At 40.0% G+C, this 19,353-nt stretch overlaps 1 protein-coding gene across 1 annotated transcript in view; it reads right to left on the bottom strand.

The window, feature by feature from the left end:
- LOC140907199 (palmitoyltransferase ZDHHC11-like) overlaps positions 1 to 19,353 on the bottom strand; it is a 91,151-nt gene that overhangs the window by 22,772 nt on the left and 49,026 nt on the right. Inside the window, 6 exon segments of the mRNA XM_073332579.1 lie at positions 768 to 826; positions 3,921 to 4,042; positions 10,663 to 10,818; positions 12,289 to 12,413; positions 15,105 to 15,206; positions 16,169 to 16,347. Coding sequence (XP_073188680.1) covers positions 768 to 826; positions 3,921 to 4,042; positions 10,663 to 10,818; positions 12,289 to 12,413; positions 15,105 to 15,206; positions 16,169 to 16,347 — 743 coding nt within the window.

Genomic DNA, 19,353 nt, shown 5'->3' with positions numbered 1-19,353 from the left:
CTGGACAGCTACCCTTCTTCTATCTCTTCTGCCTCAGAAGTCCCTCTCTCATTGCCTGCCTTCTGACCAGCCTATCTTAGCAGACTGTCTGTGCTGAGCACAGTTCTAGACAGGAAAGCAGGGTGACAGCATTCCAAGAATGGAGACCACCATTTCCACTAAGTTCCCATTGTGGAGAAGTAAATTATGAGAAAAAGGGAAAAATCTGATTATTTCTTTTAAATGCAGCCATGCTTGAGATGTTATCAAAGCTGCATGTGAAGTCTGGAGTTGCCATGGACTCTAGGCTGTTAGATCTGAAGAGACAAAAAAGAGTTAGGCTCCCAGGACCACACGTTAAGAGGGGCCACTTTCCAATGCTTCCTTTTCAAATCTTGCAAGATGATTGTCTGAAAACGTCACAGAAAATTCAATTGTCCTCTAAGAAATTAATATGCTAAATTTTGGTGAAGCAATCTAATCTTTAAGGTATTTAAAAGAGGGATTTTACTCCTGAATTTCCTACAAATCACAGTGCTACCTTTACTATGAAGCTGCTACCACCACCTCCACGATTTGGCTTTATATGATACAAAGTCATTATTGCTAAATACTAATGATGAGTGTGGTATTACACCACACATGATCCCTGCCCCAGACATCACACACTGATTTGAATCGAACACCAATTTTTAAATTTTCAGATAAAAGTTGTTAACTGTAGTTATGCACAGCTAAGGTAGGCTTTAAACATGGATACATTCTATTTAATTTTGTATTTAACTTACCCAGATCGAGATGAAACTGAAACCTCACACTCCTTTTGTTGACTTGATAAAGACAAATCCTAAAAAAAACCCAAAAAACAAACAAACAAAACCCCCACCACCTGTTAGAATTTTGTGCCTCTAGACAGTCTCTAGACAATATTTTTGAAAGGTTTATATTACTTTGAGCAAATGAGGTAAAACAAATATTTATATAATGCTATTAAAATACATTTTTAAAATAGTACACTAATTTATTAAACAAATAAACAAACTCTTTACTTGTTGAATAAGTCTCATTCTATGGGTGGGCAAAAATCTCCTGTTTTAATATCATTGATCTTATTTATCCAGCACTCAACAATATGTTAGGTATCTCTCTCACACACACACTCACACACACACACACACACACACACACACAGAGTCTGTGCCCCCAAAAGCTTACAATCTAAAGGTCAGAAACCACATTACACAGAAGAAAACAAGAAATGGGAAGATTAGAGGAAAGCAGGAGGAATGGGTGTCAACATTTTTACAGTAGGTTATGCATTCTTCTTCTTCTTCTTAAGATTGTAGATGTTGAGGTTTCATTTTAAATGTTCATTGGATCAAATGTTCAAAGCAATACTTGTACCTGAAAGTCAGAGCACACAACATATAGTGGCTCTTTGAATATAAAGATGACTATTAAAGAAAATAGTTATTATGATGGACAACAGCATTTGCCATTTTTAAGACCAACAGAAAAGGCATTCTTTCCCACATGCTTCACTGATCTAGATAACCAATCTGGGGCACCAGGTTAGTCTCTCATTTGCACGGATGTTATTTATTAGGAGGTCAATATGCTGGTGTTCTTCAACATGAATACATTATTAGACAATTCACAGTCAGCTGCAAGATTTTGCTTTCTGGTGTTGTTGATGTTACAGTGTTGCCACTTACGATTTTAAACAGAAGTCTTATGATATTTGGAGCTTTTCTTAAATCTCCAGCTCTTGGACTCAAGTGATTGCACAAGTCAGCTTTCATTTAAGGGAAAAAAAAAGTTGGAAATGTGTAGCCCTCAGGATTGGGAAGGAAAGCTTGAAAACATGAACCTGAAGAGCTCAAAAACTGGAAGGCAAATAAAAAGAACTCCACTTTCAAAACAAAACAAAATAGAATGCTCAGAATTTTAAAGCCAATTTCATACATTTTGGGGGCATGAATCAAGACTTCTGAATGCTAGGAGGTGGCAATATTGATGAGACAGAGTTTTAGGTTAAACTGCAGACATTCCTCATATCTTTTATAATGTTTGCCTTGTTTGCTTTCCTAGCTTCAGCTCAGAATATTGGCATTCTGTAGCCCTTCAGGTGCTAACTATTAACAATTTTTAAATGTGGACACAAAGCCGAAGTCTAATCATATGACCTCAGTGTTCATGGTCTTTCTTTGCTTCAGCACCTCAACATTGGTGATTTTGCACTGCCACTTAGCATATGCACTCTGGTGCTGGTGAAACTTGTCAGGAGGACATACTGAAAGAAAACACGCCCAGAATGTATATCCATATAAACGGGTGGTGAAGGCAACAGTCCAGTACACCATCAGCTTGTTTTTTTAATTTAAACCCATGCTGGATCCAAATTGTTTTTTGCAGGTGTTTTTAGGTCCATGGTTTAAGGTCCATCTTTCAATATGAAATAGCACTTAGTTGTCTTAGTCCAGCATTTATCAAGCTACCTACAGTAAAACAATTTGCTGGAAAAAAAATTCCCTTATCAGCATTGTGGCTGACTTGGTGAAAACTTTTCCTGAGCTCATAGAATATCAGAGTTGGAAAGAACCTCAGGAGGTCAGCTAGTCCAAGCCCCTGCTCAAAGCAGGGCCAATCCCCAACTAAATCTTCCCAGCCAGGGCTTTGTCAAGCCTGACCTTAAAAACCTTTAAGGAAGGAGATTCTACCACCTCCCCAGGTAACCCATTCCAGTGAAAACGTTTTTCCTAATATCCAACCTAAACCTCCCCCCACTGCAACTTCAGACCATTACTCCACGTTCTGTCATCTGCCACCACTGAGAACAGCCTAGATCCATCCTCTTTTGAACCCCCTTTCAGGTAGTTGAAAGCAGCTATCAAATCCCCCCTCATTCTTCTCTTCTGCAGACTAAATAATCCCAGTTCCCTCAGCCTCTCTTCATAAGTCATGTGTTCCAGCTCCCTAATAATTTCTGTTGCCCTCTGCTGGACTTTTTCCAATTTTTCCACATCCTTCTTGTAGTGTGGGGCCCAAAACTAGACACAGTACTCCAGATGAGGACTCACCAGTGTCGAATAGAGGGAAACAATCACGTCCCTCGATCTGCTGGCAATGCTCCTACTTATACAGCCCAAAATACTGTTAGCTTTCTTGGCAACAAGGGCACACTGTTGATTTATATCCACCTTCTCGTCCACTGTAACCCCTAGGTCCTTTTCTGCAGAACTGCTCCCTAGCCGCTCGGTCCCTAGTCTGTAGCAATGCATGGGATTCTTCTGTCCTAAGTGCAGGACTCTGCACTTGTCCTTGTTGAACCTCATCAGATTTCTTTTGGCCCAATCCTCTCATTTGTCTAGGTCCCTCTGTATCCTATCCCTATCCTCCAGCATATCTACCACTCCTCCCAGTTTAGTGTCATCTGCAAACTTGCTGAGGGTGCAGTCCACACCATCCTCCAGATCATTAATGAAGATATTGAACAAAACCAGCCCCAGGACCAACCCTTGGGGCACTCAACAGGTAGTGATCAATGGCTCCATGTCTAGTTGGCAGCCAGTATCAAGTGGAGTCCAATGATCTAGCCAGCTTTCTATCCATGTTATAGTCCATTTATCCAGCCCATACTTCTTCAACTTGCTGGCAACAATACTGTGGGAGACCGTATCAAAAGCTTTGCTAAAGTCAAGGAATAACAGGTCCACTGCTTTCCCCGCATCCATAGAGCCAGTTATCTCATCACAGAAGGCAATTAGATTAGTCAGGCATGACTTGCCCTTGGTGAATCCATCTGTTAGCTATCAAAGAATCCTTCCTTCTCAGGTGATAGAATCCCTAGATTTCTGGCACACCATATCAATTTCCAACACTAACTTTGCAGAACTCACAGGCACCAGAAAGAAGATGAATTTCTGGATGCAAGGTCCTACCTGTAGGGGATCCATTCTGACAGATGTATTTTCTGTCACTTCCACATCACTTTCTGGGTCCCTGGTATTCTGTGTGCGTCGCTGCTCTGTGATATAGTCAAAAGTACTCAGCTTCTTACCCACTGTTTACAACAAAGAACACAAACTACAATTTAATTTAAACTTATCCCATGTAGCTATGCAATTTACAGCACAAAAAACTAGCACCACATTTTAAATATATGGGATTATCCAACCTCTCTACACCACCTGAATCAAGGACCCACAATGTGTATTTCTTTTTTTCTGCATTTATATTTAGCACACTTGAAAGGCTGTGAAGTGGTCATTTTGTTTCATCTCTATCATCAATAGCATCTAATCATCGTAGCACTTGGTAGAATTATATTTCCTTATGAATATTCTATTGTGATAAACTTCAGCTTCATCAATCATCATCATGTGGGAATTGGCATTAGAAACTGTAAATCAACACACTTATAATGATATAACAGTGGAGAAGTGTCCCTGACATGTTCCATAGCGTGATTTGGCTGCAACCAGTTGTTACTGGCAGAATGACAGACAAGTTTTCAAGAGGCTGCACTAATACAATGTTCAGAGCACAGGAAGTCCTGAAAAGATTAAAAGAAATTTTAGGTGCTCACAAAGAGAGAAACACAGAGTTAAAAAGCTTCCATCTAAGCTTTGAATAGCAAGTAGAGCTGTTCAAACTGAGCTATTTCATTCTGGCCATGTCTATGTGTGAAAGTTCTCTTCAATTTCAATCCATGCTGATGGAAACTTAAGTTTCACTTTGGAATTTCCAGTTAGAAAGAACCCAGTATCACTAAGTACTTCTCCACACAAAGCATTGTCAACCTGTGGAACTCATTGCCAGGGGATGTTATGAAGATCAAAAGTATAACTGGGTTAAAAGAAGAATTAGATAAGTTCATGGAGGAAAGATCCATCAGTAGCTATCAGCCAAATTAGTCAGAGATGAAAACCCATGCTCTGAGTGTCCCTAAGCCTCTGACTGCCAGTTCCTGGGATGACAGGGAATGGATCACTCAATAATTGCCCATAACTGTTCATTCCCTCTGAAGCATCTGGCATTGGCCCCTATTGGAAGATAGGATGCTGGGCTAGATGTACTATTGCTCTGACCCAGTAAGGCCATTCTTGTGTTCTTAAATAAAATGCACTCAGAATGGCCAAGTTTCAACCCTGAAAGCATGCCAAAAGTCTGTGCAATTTTGATACAAGCTTAACATTTACCCCAATTGATTGTTAATCTTAGCAACTCTGCCTACATATATGATTGGTATTCAAGATGGTGATGGAACATGAAACCAGATGAGATTCATGTGGTTTTACACTTCAATAAAACTTTCTTTTGCCAATTTCTACCATCAAGTCTCACACAGTAACCGAATACTGGTACATTTCCACAAGAACAAGGAAAACGTAATGGATCATGAGTCTGATTTCTTTTTCTCATCCCTTGTCTCTGATCAATACATTTTGAAATGAATACAGTTAAGGAAAAACAAGTGATTTAACTTTTTACATCTGCTTGCTGTACCAGTAGTTCTAGCAGATTTGGAAGAAAACCAAGCCACAAATTTCTTGCTCCCCCATTCCTAATCAACAGCAACAACAGGCCAAGTAGCCTGAAGACAAGAGGAAAAAAATCCCTGATACCTTTTTAAGAAAGTTCTTTCACCATTTCCTGTAGCAGATTCTGTGCAGGCTGAAGCATTGCTCTAGAGAAATAGGCTGTGTACACAGGCACCCCTGAAAATTTTTCCCAATGTACACACATCAAACCCTGTGGGGCCATGCCCACTGCAGCTGATGGCCCCAGCACCTTGCCTGCCCAGTCTGTACCATCATCAGCCCTTGCCTTCTAGCCCGGCCCACCCAACTGCAGTGTTACTCCCCATCTTGAGAGAGGATGCAGGCTGTTGGAAGTGGGGCAAGGACGGGCAGGCCCCTGGGGTCGGGGGGAAGCCCTGGTGAGGAGGAGTAACATTGGCTGTTCCACTGCTCCCGGATCCTTCATCACGACAGAGGGGCTGTGAGGCCAGAATTGAGTGGCATTGCGACCCACACCCCTATGCATGGAGATCACAACACCATTCATACAGTTTTGGTTCCACTACCCCCTTGTCACAACAGAGACCTGGTGGGGCCAAACCTGAATGGGCAGTGGGTCAGCCAGTGTTGCTCCTCCTTTCCACTACCAGAGGTATGCACGATTGCAGGCCCCACTGCATGGGTACCTGGAGCATGGGACCAGACATCATGAAACCCCTCTTTTTTTCCCTGTACCAAAGTTCTGTTTGTGTCAGGTCTGGGTGACCTCATTATCCTTAAAATGGACATTTCTACACAAGGATTTTCAGCAAGTACCTTTGCATTCCTTCTGGAAAGCAAGTACAACTGACTTGGTTAGTCTGTTTGGTAGTTCCCACCCCTGGACAATCCCTGTGCTTGACTTGTGGATGAACTGGAAGTGGTTGTAAAGATCTGCAGGAGCTTGATAGGAAATTACTGGGTAATTCTGCCAGGTGTTTGTTTGTTTTTTAAACCAGAGTATTTTCCTTTTTCCTGCACTTGCGGAATTCCTGAGGCCATTTTCACCGTTCCCTGTTGTCACTCTGTTGTTTTCTTTGAGCACCTCACAGCCAACTCAGCTGCCCTTGAGTCTAAGCCATGAGCCCAGTGCAGCTCTCCCTGGCTCCATGTCGGGGTCCCGGGAGGAGAGACATATGTGGGGGAACAGTTGAAGAAGCAGCCCCACATTTGTCCCCTAACTTTGGGAGCAGAAAAAGAGGAGCTGTGGCAGAGTTTAAATGTGTGTCCAGTTCTGGGATGTTTGAAGGCCCAGAACAGGCTGCCCTGCAGCAAGGAAAAGAGCCTCTCTGGGGGGCATGAGGTTCAGGTGACTCAGGAGGGGGCTTCCTGGCTTGGAAACATGCTGCCCACAAAAGCAGGAGTTAGAGCCATAAACCTGTTAATACCCTGCCCAGCTACAGGAGTCCTCTCCCATGAGTGACTCCAGGCCCATTTTTCTTTATTTCGGGGCACTGTGTAGCTTTCGATCCCTGCTTGAGAGAGAAATAGACCTGTGGTGAACAAGCAAGCCCCACATATAGAGGGATGACACCACCAAAAGCGTTCATTGTATTGTCTCCACCTACTGGCTGGGAGGTACTATTCCCAAACATTTGCATTGATTGACCAAGAATCAGCAAACTTCCCTCTAATCATAGCCTGGCTAAGAAAAGTAGATATAAATGCAAGTATACAACAGTGTAATCTTAAGTTGCACTAAAATATAAATGTTTTTTTCTTTGTCAATGCCTTTTACATATACTAGTTTATTCTTTTTGGGTGCATTGCAACAATTAAGTGCACATATCTCAGTGCTTCAAAACGTTAGAGTGGAATTATGTAGTCTCAGTAGCAATTCCATAGTTAAGGTGTTAAGACTTTTTCATAAAGCTAAATTTTATACCATCTGTCCTCTAACATCCATCAGAAAGTGTCTTTCCACTTGAATTTTTGTATGGTTGATGTCCTGACAGAGAAGAAGCATGTACTCTAAAGCTAGAGATGGACTATGGCCATTTAAGATCTGAAACCTCCAAAAATCACTAGTATTTCATTTTGCATAAAGTTTAACTTATTTGCCATCTCACATAAACAAATAAAAACAACAACGTTAACCTACAAATTCCAAATGTGTTGCATTTACTAATCCTTAAGGAGAGTTAGCAAACAAGGTTCTATTAAAAACTTTGCTGGGAAGTTAACTGAATACTGTGTGCACTGTAGGGAAAAACATTCCAAGTGCTTCAGAAATTCTTCACAAAAATTATAGCTTTCATCAAGAACCATGCATAGTTTTGAGCATCATAAGAACTTTTATGCATGGATAGACATTTATGACTAGATCATAAGCTACAGTGACAAATCCTGTATTGCAGAGAGTTCTATTTGATGACACAATAAGTCACTTCCATCTCTTCTACAAAGGAGAACTGACATGAAAAAATGAATCATAGCATTAGGTTTGCATTTATAGCAAGTGATTTCAAAGGGTGATTGTGGGAACGTACTATACATTTCCCAATTTTCAAACGTTTGTTTGGAATTCAGATGTTCTAAAAAATGTATGTTAAAATAAATAAATCTTTATTTACCAGCTTTACTAAATTAAAGGTTTTCTGGGAATAGAAGTTTTGTGGCTATTAAATTCAAAGAATATTTGCAATGGTGTGAATATCGTGGATATTTAATTATATCCTCCAACCTACCTACACAGTCCAAACAGTTAATTTTCAAGAGGTATGTGAATATCTGTTTCAACAGGTATGGATAATTTTTAAACGTATCATGCTTTGCCAAAGCAATCAAAGGATGATTAAAAAAATATTATAAAAGTCAAAGTCTGATTTGTTGAGTAGTCGCATGACTATGGCAAAACATTGTCAAGAAGCACATTTGAAAAGGTCAAACACCTTGGTAATAATTATTTTAGTACTACCCCATACTCTGGACTTTAAAAAGAAAAACATGAAGAAAGCTAGGCTACCAGTGAAGTACTCTGGTACCTTTAATCTGATCAAATACAGTAAGAAGGGAAGAGAGTCACCGTAAAAAGCATAGAATGCTGTGGATTTCAATAAAGAGGCACCCATGTCACTGGTAATTAATCAATCGGTTTCCTTCGTGAAAAACAAGAAACACTCAAAAGCTCCCAATTTTTTTTTACTTAGGTAAAAATATCTACACAGAGGAAAAACATTACAATTAAAGTATGGAATGCAGCTTTGCAAAGCACGCTGTATAAGAGAACCTTTTAATGTTTAGTGTACTTCTTGACATGCCAATATCTAGAATGCTTTTCCAGCTCAGATATTTCATGGTGGTAAAAATGTCTTTGCTCTGGAAAAGGAAAGATTTGAAGCTGGTTGTGTTTACACCAGGGGTGAGATTCTGTGCTATGCCTCAAAAAGAGGTGCGGCACAAAACTTGCAGTCCAGGGTGAAGGTAGGCTGTGGTGGCATTAAAAGCCACCTTTGTGCCCTTCCAATCTGGGCAGATACAGGGTCTGGAGAAGCCCCTGGGGTAGTTAGATGGGCCCCCTTGGCTCTCTGAAGTTTAACAGCAACGTCCCTGGTCTGCCTTCTGGGCCACAGTGGTGCTTGGAATTTCTGCAATTCAGTGTGTCGTGGCCCCACCCCCAGCTCATTCCCCATGCCAGGGCTTGCAAAAGGGTCCTTGGAAGATGGATTCCTAGCTCTCTTTTGTAGTGTCTCCTCTGGGAGAATTCTCCCCCAGCTGGAACCAGGGCTTTTAGGGCTCCTTTGTGCCACTCCAGTCCTTTTACCTGGCATAAGCAGGCTGGTTCTTCTCACCCCACATACTTGCAAAAACAGAAAGCACAACTGGCAAGATCAATTGGCCATATGATCAAGATCAAAACGCCATTACATCTTATATATCACTTCAACTGAAGTGCATTTGTGGAAGTGAGGCAGGAAGAGGTGATGATCAGGAGAGGGGTGGAAAGAGGGAGAAATAACCATAAAGTGAAACAAAAGCAGCAGAGAGGCCAACTAGGCAGGCTCAATTCATAAGTTTTGAAATTACATGTACTTCATATTATTTTGAAAACTAGTTAGGAAAACATATTTGAAAACAAAAAGTATAAATATTTTAAATGGAACTTAAAATGTATTTATTTGGTAACTGCAAGACGATGCATTAAGTGATGCACTGGCACTGAATATACTCTAGATGTTCTCCTCTACTCCAGTAGCATATAAAAACTTTCAACTTCACTGTACCTAAAAACATACGTTGGATGCATTTGCATTTTATCGTTAATGAACTGCTATGCATATCCACCAAAGCAGTGGACAATTAAAAATGAAACAAACAAATATTAAAGGAAATATTCTTCCAACGCTTCTGAATGTCTGTATGTCAAACAACATGCAAATAAGAATCAAGTTCTTCTCTTTGGAAAACTGAAAAGTTGAAGGGACACAAGATTACAAATATTGGTCCGTATTGACCAAAGGAAGATACTGAAAGATAGTTAGCTACGCGAAAAGTATATATTTGTAGATTAATAGATTTTTAAGGCCAGCAGGGATTATGATTATCTAGTCACAAACTATCGAATTTCACCCCATAATTCATGCATCAAGCCCAGAACTTCTCATTGAACTATCATATCTTTAGGAAAGACACATAAACTTGATTTTAAAATGCCAAATAAAGAGAATCTTTGATCCCTCTTTAGACCCTCTAAAAGTAAACCCTTTAAAAGGAAGCAGAATTATTTCTTTCCATTTATAGGAAGAGTATACATTTCATTTTGTATGCAGGATTTTCCACAGGGGTGATGTTCACTCTTTGATAATTAAGCTAATTCAAATAATCAGTCTTCGTCTTTTTCTGTTATTGGTACATTTTCTGGCCAAACTGCATTTGTGCATGCAAAATGTAACGTATTATTGGGGACATAGTTGCCCAACACTTTTTGTTATAACTCTCTGTTATCAGTTGCTTATCACCAATGAGCTTTGGCCACTGAGGCTGAAGTTTTCCATACTTGGGTTTATAGATATTTAAAACAAATTAAAAAGATGGAACCTTTATAGTTGTTGATCGCAACAGACTGAGAAGGATGTTCCTGAAACAATCATTGCCCACCTGCTTATCGAGAAATATTACATACAGAGGTAAAGATGAAATATCAACAAGTGTCCCAGTAGCAGGAGCGATGCAATTCCCAGGAGCACAGTGATCACCGCTATAGTCAGGATTCCAGCTGCTGCAGTCTCCGCAGGAGCAACAGGAAGAAAGGCCAACCATGTGTTGTTTCCAATGACTCCTACCAGGGCAAAGTAAAGGGGGAAAATAAAACACTTCATCCTTCTGGTAATGGAAATAGGAAAAACCAAGTTACCCACAGTCTCTCCTACAGCTCAAGTAACTGTCCCTTAACAACTGGGCTTTTTGACGGTTCTTTGCACAAGGCTATTCACCTCTTATTTGTTTTGATTTAAAAAACTTTCTAAAACAGAACCAGAAGGATAAATAGACTTCCTAGCTCTGTTTACTGGGACTACTCATGGGTCCTCAAAAACTGAAGATTGGGGAGTGCGGGAGTGTAACAGACTGGGGGTAAAATTTTCGAAAGCAAGTAAGTGAATCAGGAGCCTAAGTCTACTTGACAGTCAATGGGACGTATGAGGCTAAGTACTTCATCACTTTTGAAAAATGGTACTTAGAGGTGCTTTTAAAAATTTTACCCTAAAGCACTGTCCCAACATTTCTGGAGATCTGGATTCACATCTTGATTCAGGTCACAAATCCAGTGGTTTGAGCCAAACCCAGCTCACAAAGCACTGGCTAACCATGGCACAATTACTTTCTGCTCAAATTGAATCTCAGAAATGGAATGGTAGGAAGGTATTACAGATCAGGATCAAGGTATAGCTAGAAGACTTATACAGGGAAGCTTTGCATCACACACATCTGGTTCCAGCAAACCCTCACTTGAATGAGTTTCAGATAGACTTATACTTCTCCCCCATCCACCCAACTAATTTCTGGAAGTCTAGAAGTCATACATCTCTCTAAATCTACTAAACATGTGGTAAATCATTTAAAATCGCCTTGTGTTTAAATCTCCATTTCCAGTGTTATGGAAGACAGAAAAATTGATATAAATATCTTTTTTAGATATTATGTATTTAAGAGTATTTCTCATAGAGCTAGAAACAAAATTTAGATTAGGCCAGTGGAATATCTGAGTAATTTAAGGGTATTTAAAAGCACTTTTACATTCTCTTTCTACATATCTACATGTCTACTCCTAAGACATGTGTGCAATAAAATTCCTCTAGTTGAACGTGAAGACAGTTTAAATGCATATGCTTTACACAGTAAGTTAGTTGACTACATAGGCAAAACACAGCAGCCACTGTGGGACCCAGAAGTCCATCATATACAGGGACTTGTTTTATTAAAGAACCAGGTCAGGAATATGGTGGTCTGTACATAGGGGTTATATTTCCTAATCTTGGGAAAAGGTATGAAATCTTTAACTTTCACCAAGAAAACCATAAGAGAGAGGCAGAAAAGAACTCACTTTAATTTCTCATCTAAAGAATGACCATCTTTAACATCCCCGTACCCTCCCAGCACTGCACTAGCGTCAACCAACAACCTTCTGACCAAGAAGTCCTATTGACATCTTCTTTCAATGAAGTTTATACATAACTGGATCTCTGGGAGCGTACCATTAGATAAACTACGTCAAAAGTACACAATATATTTTAAGTCAGTGGAAAAATACTTTCAAACTGAGGTGCTGTGCGTAGTTGTGCTGGATTCACAAAGTACTGGATGAAGACATAAAGGATCACCAGTATCAGGAGGAAGACACCAAGTACAGCAGAGGCAACAGCATTGAAGAAAAACCTATGTACATAAGAGAAACAAAACACTATACTCAGAGGATGACCAGGCATGCAGCTTCACAGAAATGAAGCTTTTGTGAACTTCCACTAATTTAAAAGAACAGTATTTGTTTATTTATAAAATATCTTTCAAGTAAAAAATACAAGAATGAAATTATATCAATCTCAGTTAAAATACTTCATTCACATCCCCAAACACACCCACCCCCACACAAATGAACACTTAACTCCCTCCACTCCTCACAGGCCATCCTCTCAAGCAAAAGCCTGTGTAACCTTATGCCTTTAGGCATCTACTGAAGGTAAAATAAATAATTGGGCTCTGTTGGTCCAGTGGTATGAGTTTCAGTATCTTTGGCTGCTCACCAAACATAGCCTGCCTCCAGCACCCAGATGTTTAAACCCGACAGCTCGTGTTTCTCAAATAAACTTAAGCCAATGGAATAGAAGAGGCAAATTTGTAAATTAGCCAAGAAGGAACCAAACAACATGGGACTTCCATAGATGAAAACAGACAGACAATCTGGGTTGTACCATGATAAGGGAACCAAGGTTCACCAGTGCTGTCAATTGTAACTTCAGTGGCTGTGATGGAAGAGAAGAAAACTTTTTTGTCTCCATTACAGCCATTGCATAAAACTTCAAAAGTGATTTATGATATGATCAATCAGATTTAGAGCTTGGTTTCTGTCACCAGCACTTAGCCTTCTGCTCTTCTCTTTCCATTACCTTTATCACAGGCTGCCTGAAGAAAAGGTTGACCTGTGAGGAAGGTGCAAAGCTGGGGGTATTAGAACTCTACTGACAGTAGAGGACAAATAAATCAGTGTCTAACCGGACCACTGAAAGAATAGCACACATGCATTGACATTGAATATTCTCCCTTAAAGAGCTCTGAAACCCTACTGGGCCACCTGTCTTTGTGGTTAAGCAAATAAAATGGTTCCACTGTACCAGAGAGAGCAAAGGGTAAGCCCTGATGCCAAACCAAAATGAGAACATTGACCACCCCCAACCCCTTCAAATCAGAGATAAAATCCAAAGCAAGCTAGCTTTAAATTTAGTGCCAAAACCCATAAGGGAGTGCCCCATGGATGTCATGGTACAATATGACATCTAAGGTCACTCCTGAAGTATCATCCACATTTGCAGTGGAATCACCCAGAAGAATAAGCCTCTGACTCCAACACACGGTTGTGGTACTTGGTCACAGCTACACTCTAAATCCCTTATCCATCCACTACTGTCCAATAAACCGTAATCTGTCTCAATAGGGTATATTCCCCCAGAGTATTTTATAATGGCAACAAGACTTTTTTCCACCCAATGACTCCCAGGCCATCTACAACACACCTGTTACATCATGGGATTGGAAGCTTATACCCCAGAGCCATTTGCTACTAGCCAGGGTAATGGGACAAGGTCAAAAGATTGTTCCACTCACCGACCAAATTAAAATAAATCCCTCTAAACATAGCCCCCATTCATCTCTCTAACATACACCAAAGAACCTCACCTACTTGTCATTTTCTAGAGTCTGTTTTGAACTGTGGCAAAACAAAGAACCACTCGAGTTACTGTGGCTTTACTACAAAATATAGATTTCAGTCATTTCCCACTCACACTCCTTTTGCTACTCTTCTGTTCAAACAATTCATCTTTTTCTTTTCCATTCAGCTTGTGGCATTTTAAATGTGAAGAAGAATTTACACAATTTTCACCATAAATCATATTCAGGGGCTGAAGTAGCTCACATTTTGTTCTACTCTTTTTGTAAGTGCTCACATATATATCTTTATATATCCATAGAGTAGGTAGCAGGATCTCACTCTAGACCTTCTTTCCTCATGACCAATGATGGGCTACTTTAAAATGGTGGGCTACTTTACAAACTGAAGACTGGCATGTAGAATTCAAAAACAAGGGGGATTTGGTAAAATAAATATCACATGGGTTTGCTTAGGTCTATTTTACCTTCCTTACAAGATATTAACTAGAATATTTCATGCCTAAGTATATTGTATGCATTTCTTTTCTTCACTCTGTTCTATGTAGTATAAAATCCAATAAAAGAAAAAAGGAAATTAATTTCTTTACTGTATTGTTTTTGGACTGATGCTGCAAATTTGAATAAAAATGAAATGCCTATAGTACAACAAAAGATATTTTTAAAAGCACAAGTTTTATTAATTACAGGATAACAACAATACACTTAGTACAGATCAAACAATACCGGCTAAGGACACTTATTTAATTCAAAGATCAAGGCCTGCAAGATAAGAATTAACTCTCAAATTGGTAGGGGAACATATATCTGCCATAGCTATTGTGACTAGAGATAGTGGTCAAGCAACTTCATGGCTAACACATAGATTGGTACAGTGGACTTATTAGAAACAACTGCAAACACAGTAAAAACTAGATGTTTCTGGGCCATATGGAGGAGGAATGGGATATATTTAAAACTGATTTCCCAGGGAGGAGTCATTCACTTGACTTCATTTTTCCACCATTGAATAAAAGGCTGCTGACATAGGAATGCTCCCTCCAAATCAGCCAATCTCTACCTAGCAGTTAAATGTCCTCAAAGGGGGGTGGGGAGGTGGAAAAAGCATCTGGTTCATTACACTTAGCTTCCATTGATTTCTCATGGACAAATCAATATTATCAAAGCTAGCCCGTATTGGCTTACCAGTAATTTCTGCCTCCCACACAGTTATTGAGCCACTTACAGTGGTGATCGAAGTCCGCAATGCACTTATTACAGGCACTACAGTGTTTGGCTTTTGGCCCTCTAAAAACAAAAAGATATAAATAAAATGGAATAAGAATTAGTCAGCAAAATAGGCCACACTTATGGAGACATGGGTAGTCTCCAACAGACAGATGTCTTGTAACAGGTTTATATATTACCCCCAAAAAACAAAGAAATCACAAGCAGTCCAAGACCACATAGCCCTTCCCATCCCCCACAATTCCTCACCCCCTCGGCATTCTAATCAGGATTTCTCTGGCTGTCCTTCTACATGGCCTGTGCACCAGCAAGGAGAGAGAGTCTCCCTGCTCTCAGTTTGTGTCTGATACCCCAGGATCCCTTGGCGGGTGGGAGGAGCGACTGCAGATAAAGTCCCAGTAAGGCTATGTCTACACTATGTCTTATGTTGGCATAAATGATGTCGCTCATAAGGGGGTGAAGAAATAATCTTCTCTCCCCTCCTGCCCACCCCCCCCCCCCAGCAACGTAAATTACACCTATTTAAGCGTTGGTGTGGACAGCATTATGTTGGCCGGAGAGTTTCACAGGGATGGCAAAAAGCACACCCCAGGGCAACCCTCCTGCCAAATTTCAAGTCCCTGCTCTGAAAGGACAGGCCCTCAGCAAAAAAGTTTTTGAGAATTTTTTTTTTTCTAAAAAACATGGACAGCACAATTCTCAGAAACAGACGAATCATGTTAGCTGAAACATTAAAATCACCCTGGAGCAAACCTCTGGTATGGAAAATTTCAGCCTGAAAGGTGAAGTCTGTGAAAGTTAAAAGCAATTGAAAATAGGATCTTATAAGGGAATTGTCAGGCAACTTCAACTATAGATGGTGCAAATTCAAAGCCACAAATTTCTTACTAACAGGTCAGTTTCTCTCCAATCTGGCCAGCAGGAAAATGACTTCACAACAGCAAAGAAAAATATAAAACATCTCTGGATTTAAAGAAAAACAATCCAGATCTTTTTGATATGTTTTTACTGCATAAACTTACACGTCAACTTCACAGAGATAACAGTGCTGGTTCTGAATGACATGCTTGTGCTTGCCTCTGTCAAAGACTGGCATGGGGCTGCTGTAGTTTTTCTTGGCCAGCACATTATGATCTGCTGGGTCAATGGTGATAGCAACAAGGTGAGCAACTAAGTGATGCACAAAAAGGACACCGATCACCTGCGTTATTGTTAGTTAAGGAGAAATTAAGTTTTGAGGATAAAGAAAACACGCAAAGATGAAGATCTAGGACGTACCCCTTTCAAAAGCTTTTGCCCAACACGTGTTCCTGTGCCATTTTAAGGACTCCCCCGCCCCCCTTATTCAGTGGTTGTATTTTTGAAGACAAAGGAAGGATAAACTGCACTATGACTTGTAAAATGGAAGAAATGTAGGTCTAACTTCCATGGCCTATGTTCCTTCTCTCCCTCGCCTCCCCGTTGCCGGTACGCATTTTCAATATTACAAATTATTAAAATGCATTTCAGTTTTACTTTACCTTAACAGAAGGGACAACTACCTTCCCCCCTCTGCGCCCCCCCTCCCCGCCACAGTTTTAACTAATAAGTGGCATGCCACAGTATCAGAAGAGTTAGAAACAGAAACCACCAGGTTTATCTACTAAGGGAGTTCAAATCCCCCTGACAATACAGGATTGTTCTTGGCAGCGCATTTTTTGGTGTTCCGTCCGGGCTATTTTTGTAAGTCCCATGGCACTGGGGCCACCATTACGTCCTTTGAGAAACTATTCTACAGCCGCATAAAGCACATCTTCAGATTCTTTCCCCTAATTCAGTGTAATTTTGCCTCTGACCATTTCTATTCCTTGCCTATGAGTTGTGACAGATGCCTGTAATTACTGCCTAATATTTACAAATAGGCACTCCTTCAGACTTCAACATGAAGAAGTCCTCTGGACTTAACAGGGAACTAACTAACAAGGTTCTATTCAAGTTACTCTTGAAACCTTTTTAGACTCAATTCACCCCCTCCCAAGATAAAAGCCACAGAGGAAATCTTGGGAGAAAACACCAAGAGGATTTCAATACATTGCCCTGATAGGAATCATATTTTACCCACACTCCAAGGTTACCAACTTTCAATTTGATCACTAGTCTTGTGATATTTGTTTTTTTCCTTAAAGTCTCAGCTCCTGGAACCAGTTAATTAAGTGGGACTTTAGGAGAATGGGTTGGAAGCCACAAACCACAGACTATGGGACATAAACTGGCAGTCAGTAACTTACTGTTACCCCTTTCCTGAGAGGTAGTCATACCAGGCTTTGGAGTTACTTGTTAGAAATGAAGTTAGTGACAAAGATTCAGGGTATTTCTTATTCCCATTTATTTATTTACAAATGTTCACACAAGTCATGTTTACCTGGCATAGAGCAAACAGTTCCAAGAAGTTCAATTGCAAAAAAACCAAGTCAAACTATCGCCTGCAAAGCAGCTCCCTTTCTAACCCTTGATTGATCTGTGTCCCACTTTCCGCATACTGTCTTTTCCACATCTCCCTACACTCTCACCTGGTGAGCTTGTCATCCCCAAATCACATGGCATGACCACTAAAATTCCAAATACAGAGCATGAACACTCAGTCTCACCTGAACTAGCTAACCACTTTGTCTAGCTGCTTTGCAACATAAGAAAGTAGTTCAACTATAACCAGCTCCCCAAGTATTCCAACCTCTTGCTACAGAAGTTAATTGTGCAATCACTAAGTACTAACACAATAGCAAGAGGCAAATGGATTATCTTTTCGCACTGGCTGATTCTAGTGATGATTACCTCCCCACCCACACAATCCAAAAAAAAAAAAGTCAAGACGCCCCACCCTTGGGCACCACACAGTTAATAGATTATTTTGTGATAGGCTTAAGTCATAGAGAGAGTCATCAAACTGCTGCAGTTTAGTAAACGAGCAGAATTCATTTATGAAACATTGAGAGCAGCTGCCACACCATGTTTTTGTTTTGTTACCATGGTAGCAATTACCAATACTTTTGAAGAGAATGAACACTGTGACATGACAGAGAAGGACAATGGGAAGGTGTGTTTTCTTGACCAGAGCAGGAAGTCTCATTGTGTGCCCCAAAGCAATAATTTCCTACATTGTTTAAAGTAGAATTCTTCTCTATTAGAAACAGAACAAGCACTGTATCACAGTGCTAGATCTGATTCAAGAGTAAACAAAGCCCAGAGAGCTAGAAAAGAAGTTACAAGACTTTGCCTCTTCACAAGTCTGCACTACAGTTTCAACTTGGAGAACAGAAGATAAGGAAACTCAGTGTAATACAGAACATTTTTTGGTATGATACAGAACAAAAAATTTTCCTGGATATAATATTTCTAACAGAGCACTAATTTGGGTTAAATCTTCTTTCAAAGTTTTAAATCTTAGTCTCTGAGGCTGTCTCATAGGCAACATCAGGATATATTACATGACTTTTTTAAAGTTATTTTGAAAATGATATAGTCACAGACAAACAACCAGCAGAATTCTAAGGTGTCCCTGGCCTGTAAGTCTTCCTGCCTCAAGAAGGAGATAATGAAAAGCCTTTGTGTATGCATAACTTGATCAATTTTTCACCCAGCAGTTCTTTAAATAGTAATTTTTATCAATGATGTGTTTCCCAGGTTCAGGAGGAAGTAGCTCTTCTACATCCAACTGGTGATAGGTATCATCTAAGCATTCTTCAAAAAGCAGAGAGATTGAACTCCGAGTGCATGGGCCAAGAAATATACATACAATATACTCTTTTTTTAACCCCAATGCAGAGCATGCCACACGCCTCTCACCCCCTCAATACACACACCCTTTGTAAGGCACAGTTTGAACTCTGGATCCACTCCCAAATGCAGTTTCTTATTCACTAGAAGGGAGCAACTGGGAAGCTTGCAGGAACAATTGCTGAGAATGACCTGTAACCTGCCTTAACACAAGTTGTTATTGCCACAAAAAGCTTGCCAAAATACGTGTGTGTACCTGAGATTCATGAAGTATGCTTTGTATAGTCACACTTTTTACATCTTAGATATGCAGAAAATGTCACATTATTAAGTGCTCAACCTTAAGATTTCTTCTATTGAAGACTAAAATATTAGTTTTCCTAACCCATGTTTTTATGGAATTGCAGCACTTTATTATATAAATGTGTATTTTTAATATAAAAAGTGATGTATT

Source organism: Lepidochelys kempii, chromosome 2 (assembly GCF_965140265.1).
Source record: "Lepidochelys kempii isolate rLepKem1 chromosome 2, rLepKem1.hap2, whole genome shotgun sequence".
Classification (NCBI taxonomy): Eukaryota; Metazoa; Chordata; order Testudines; family Cheloniidae; genus Lepidochelys; species Lepidochelys kempii.
This window is presented reverse-complemented; position numbering and strand designations above follow the sequence as displayed.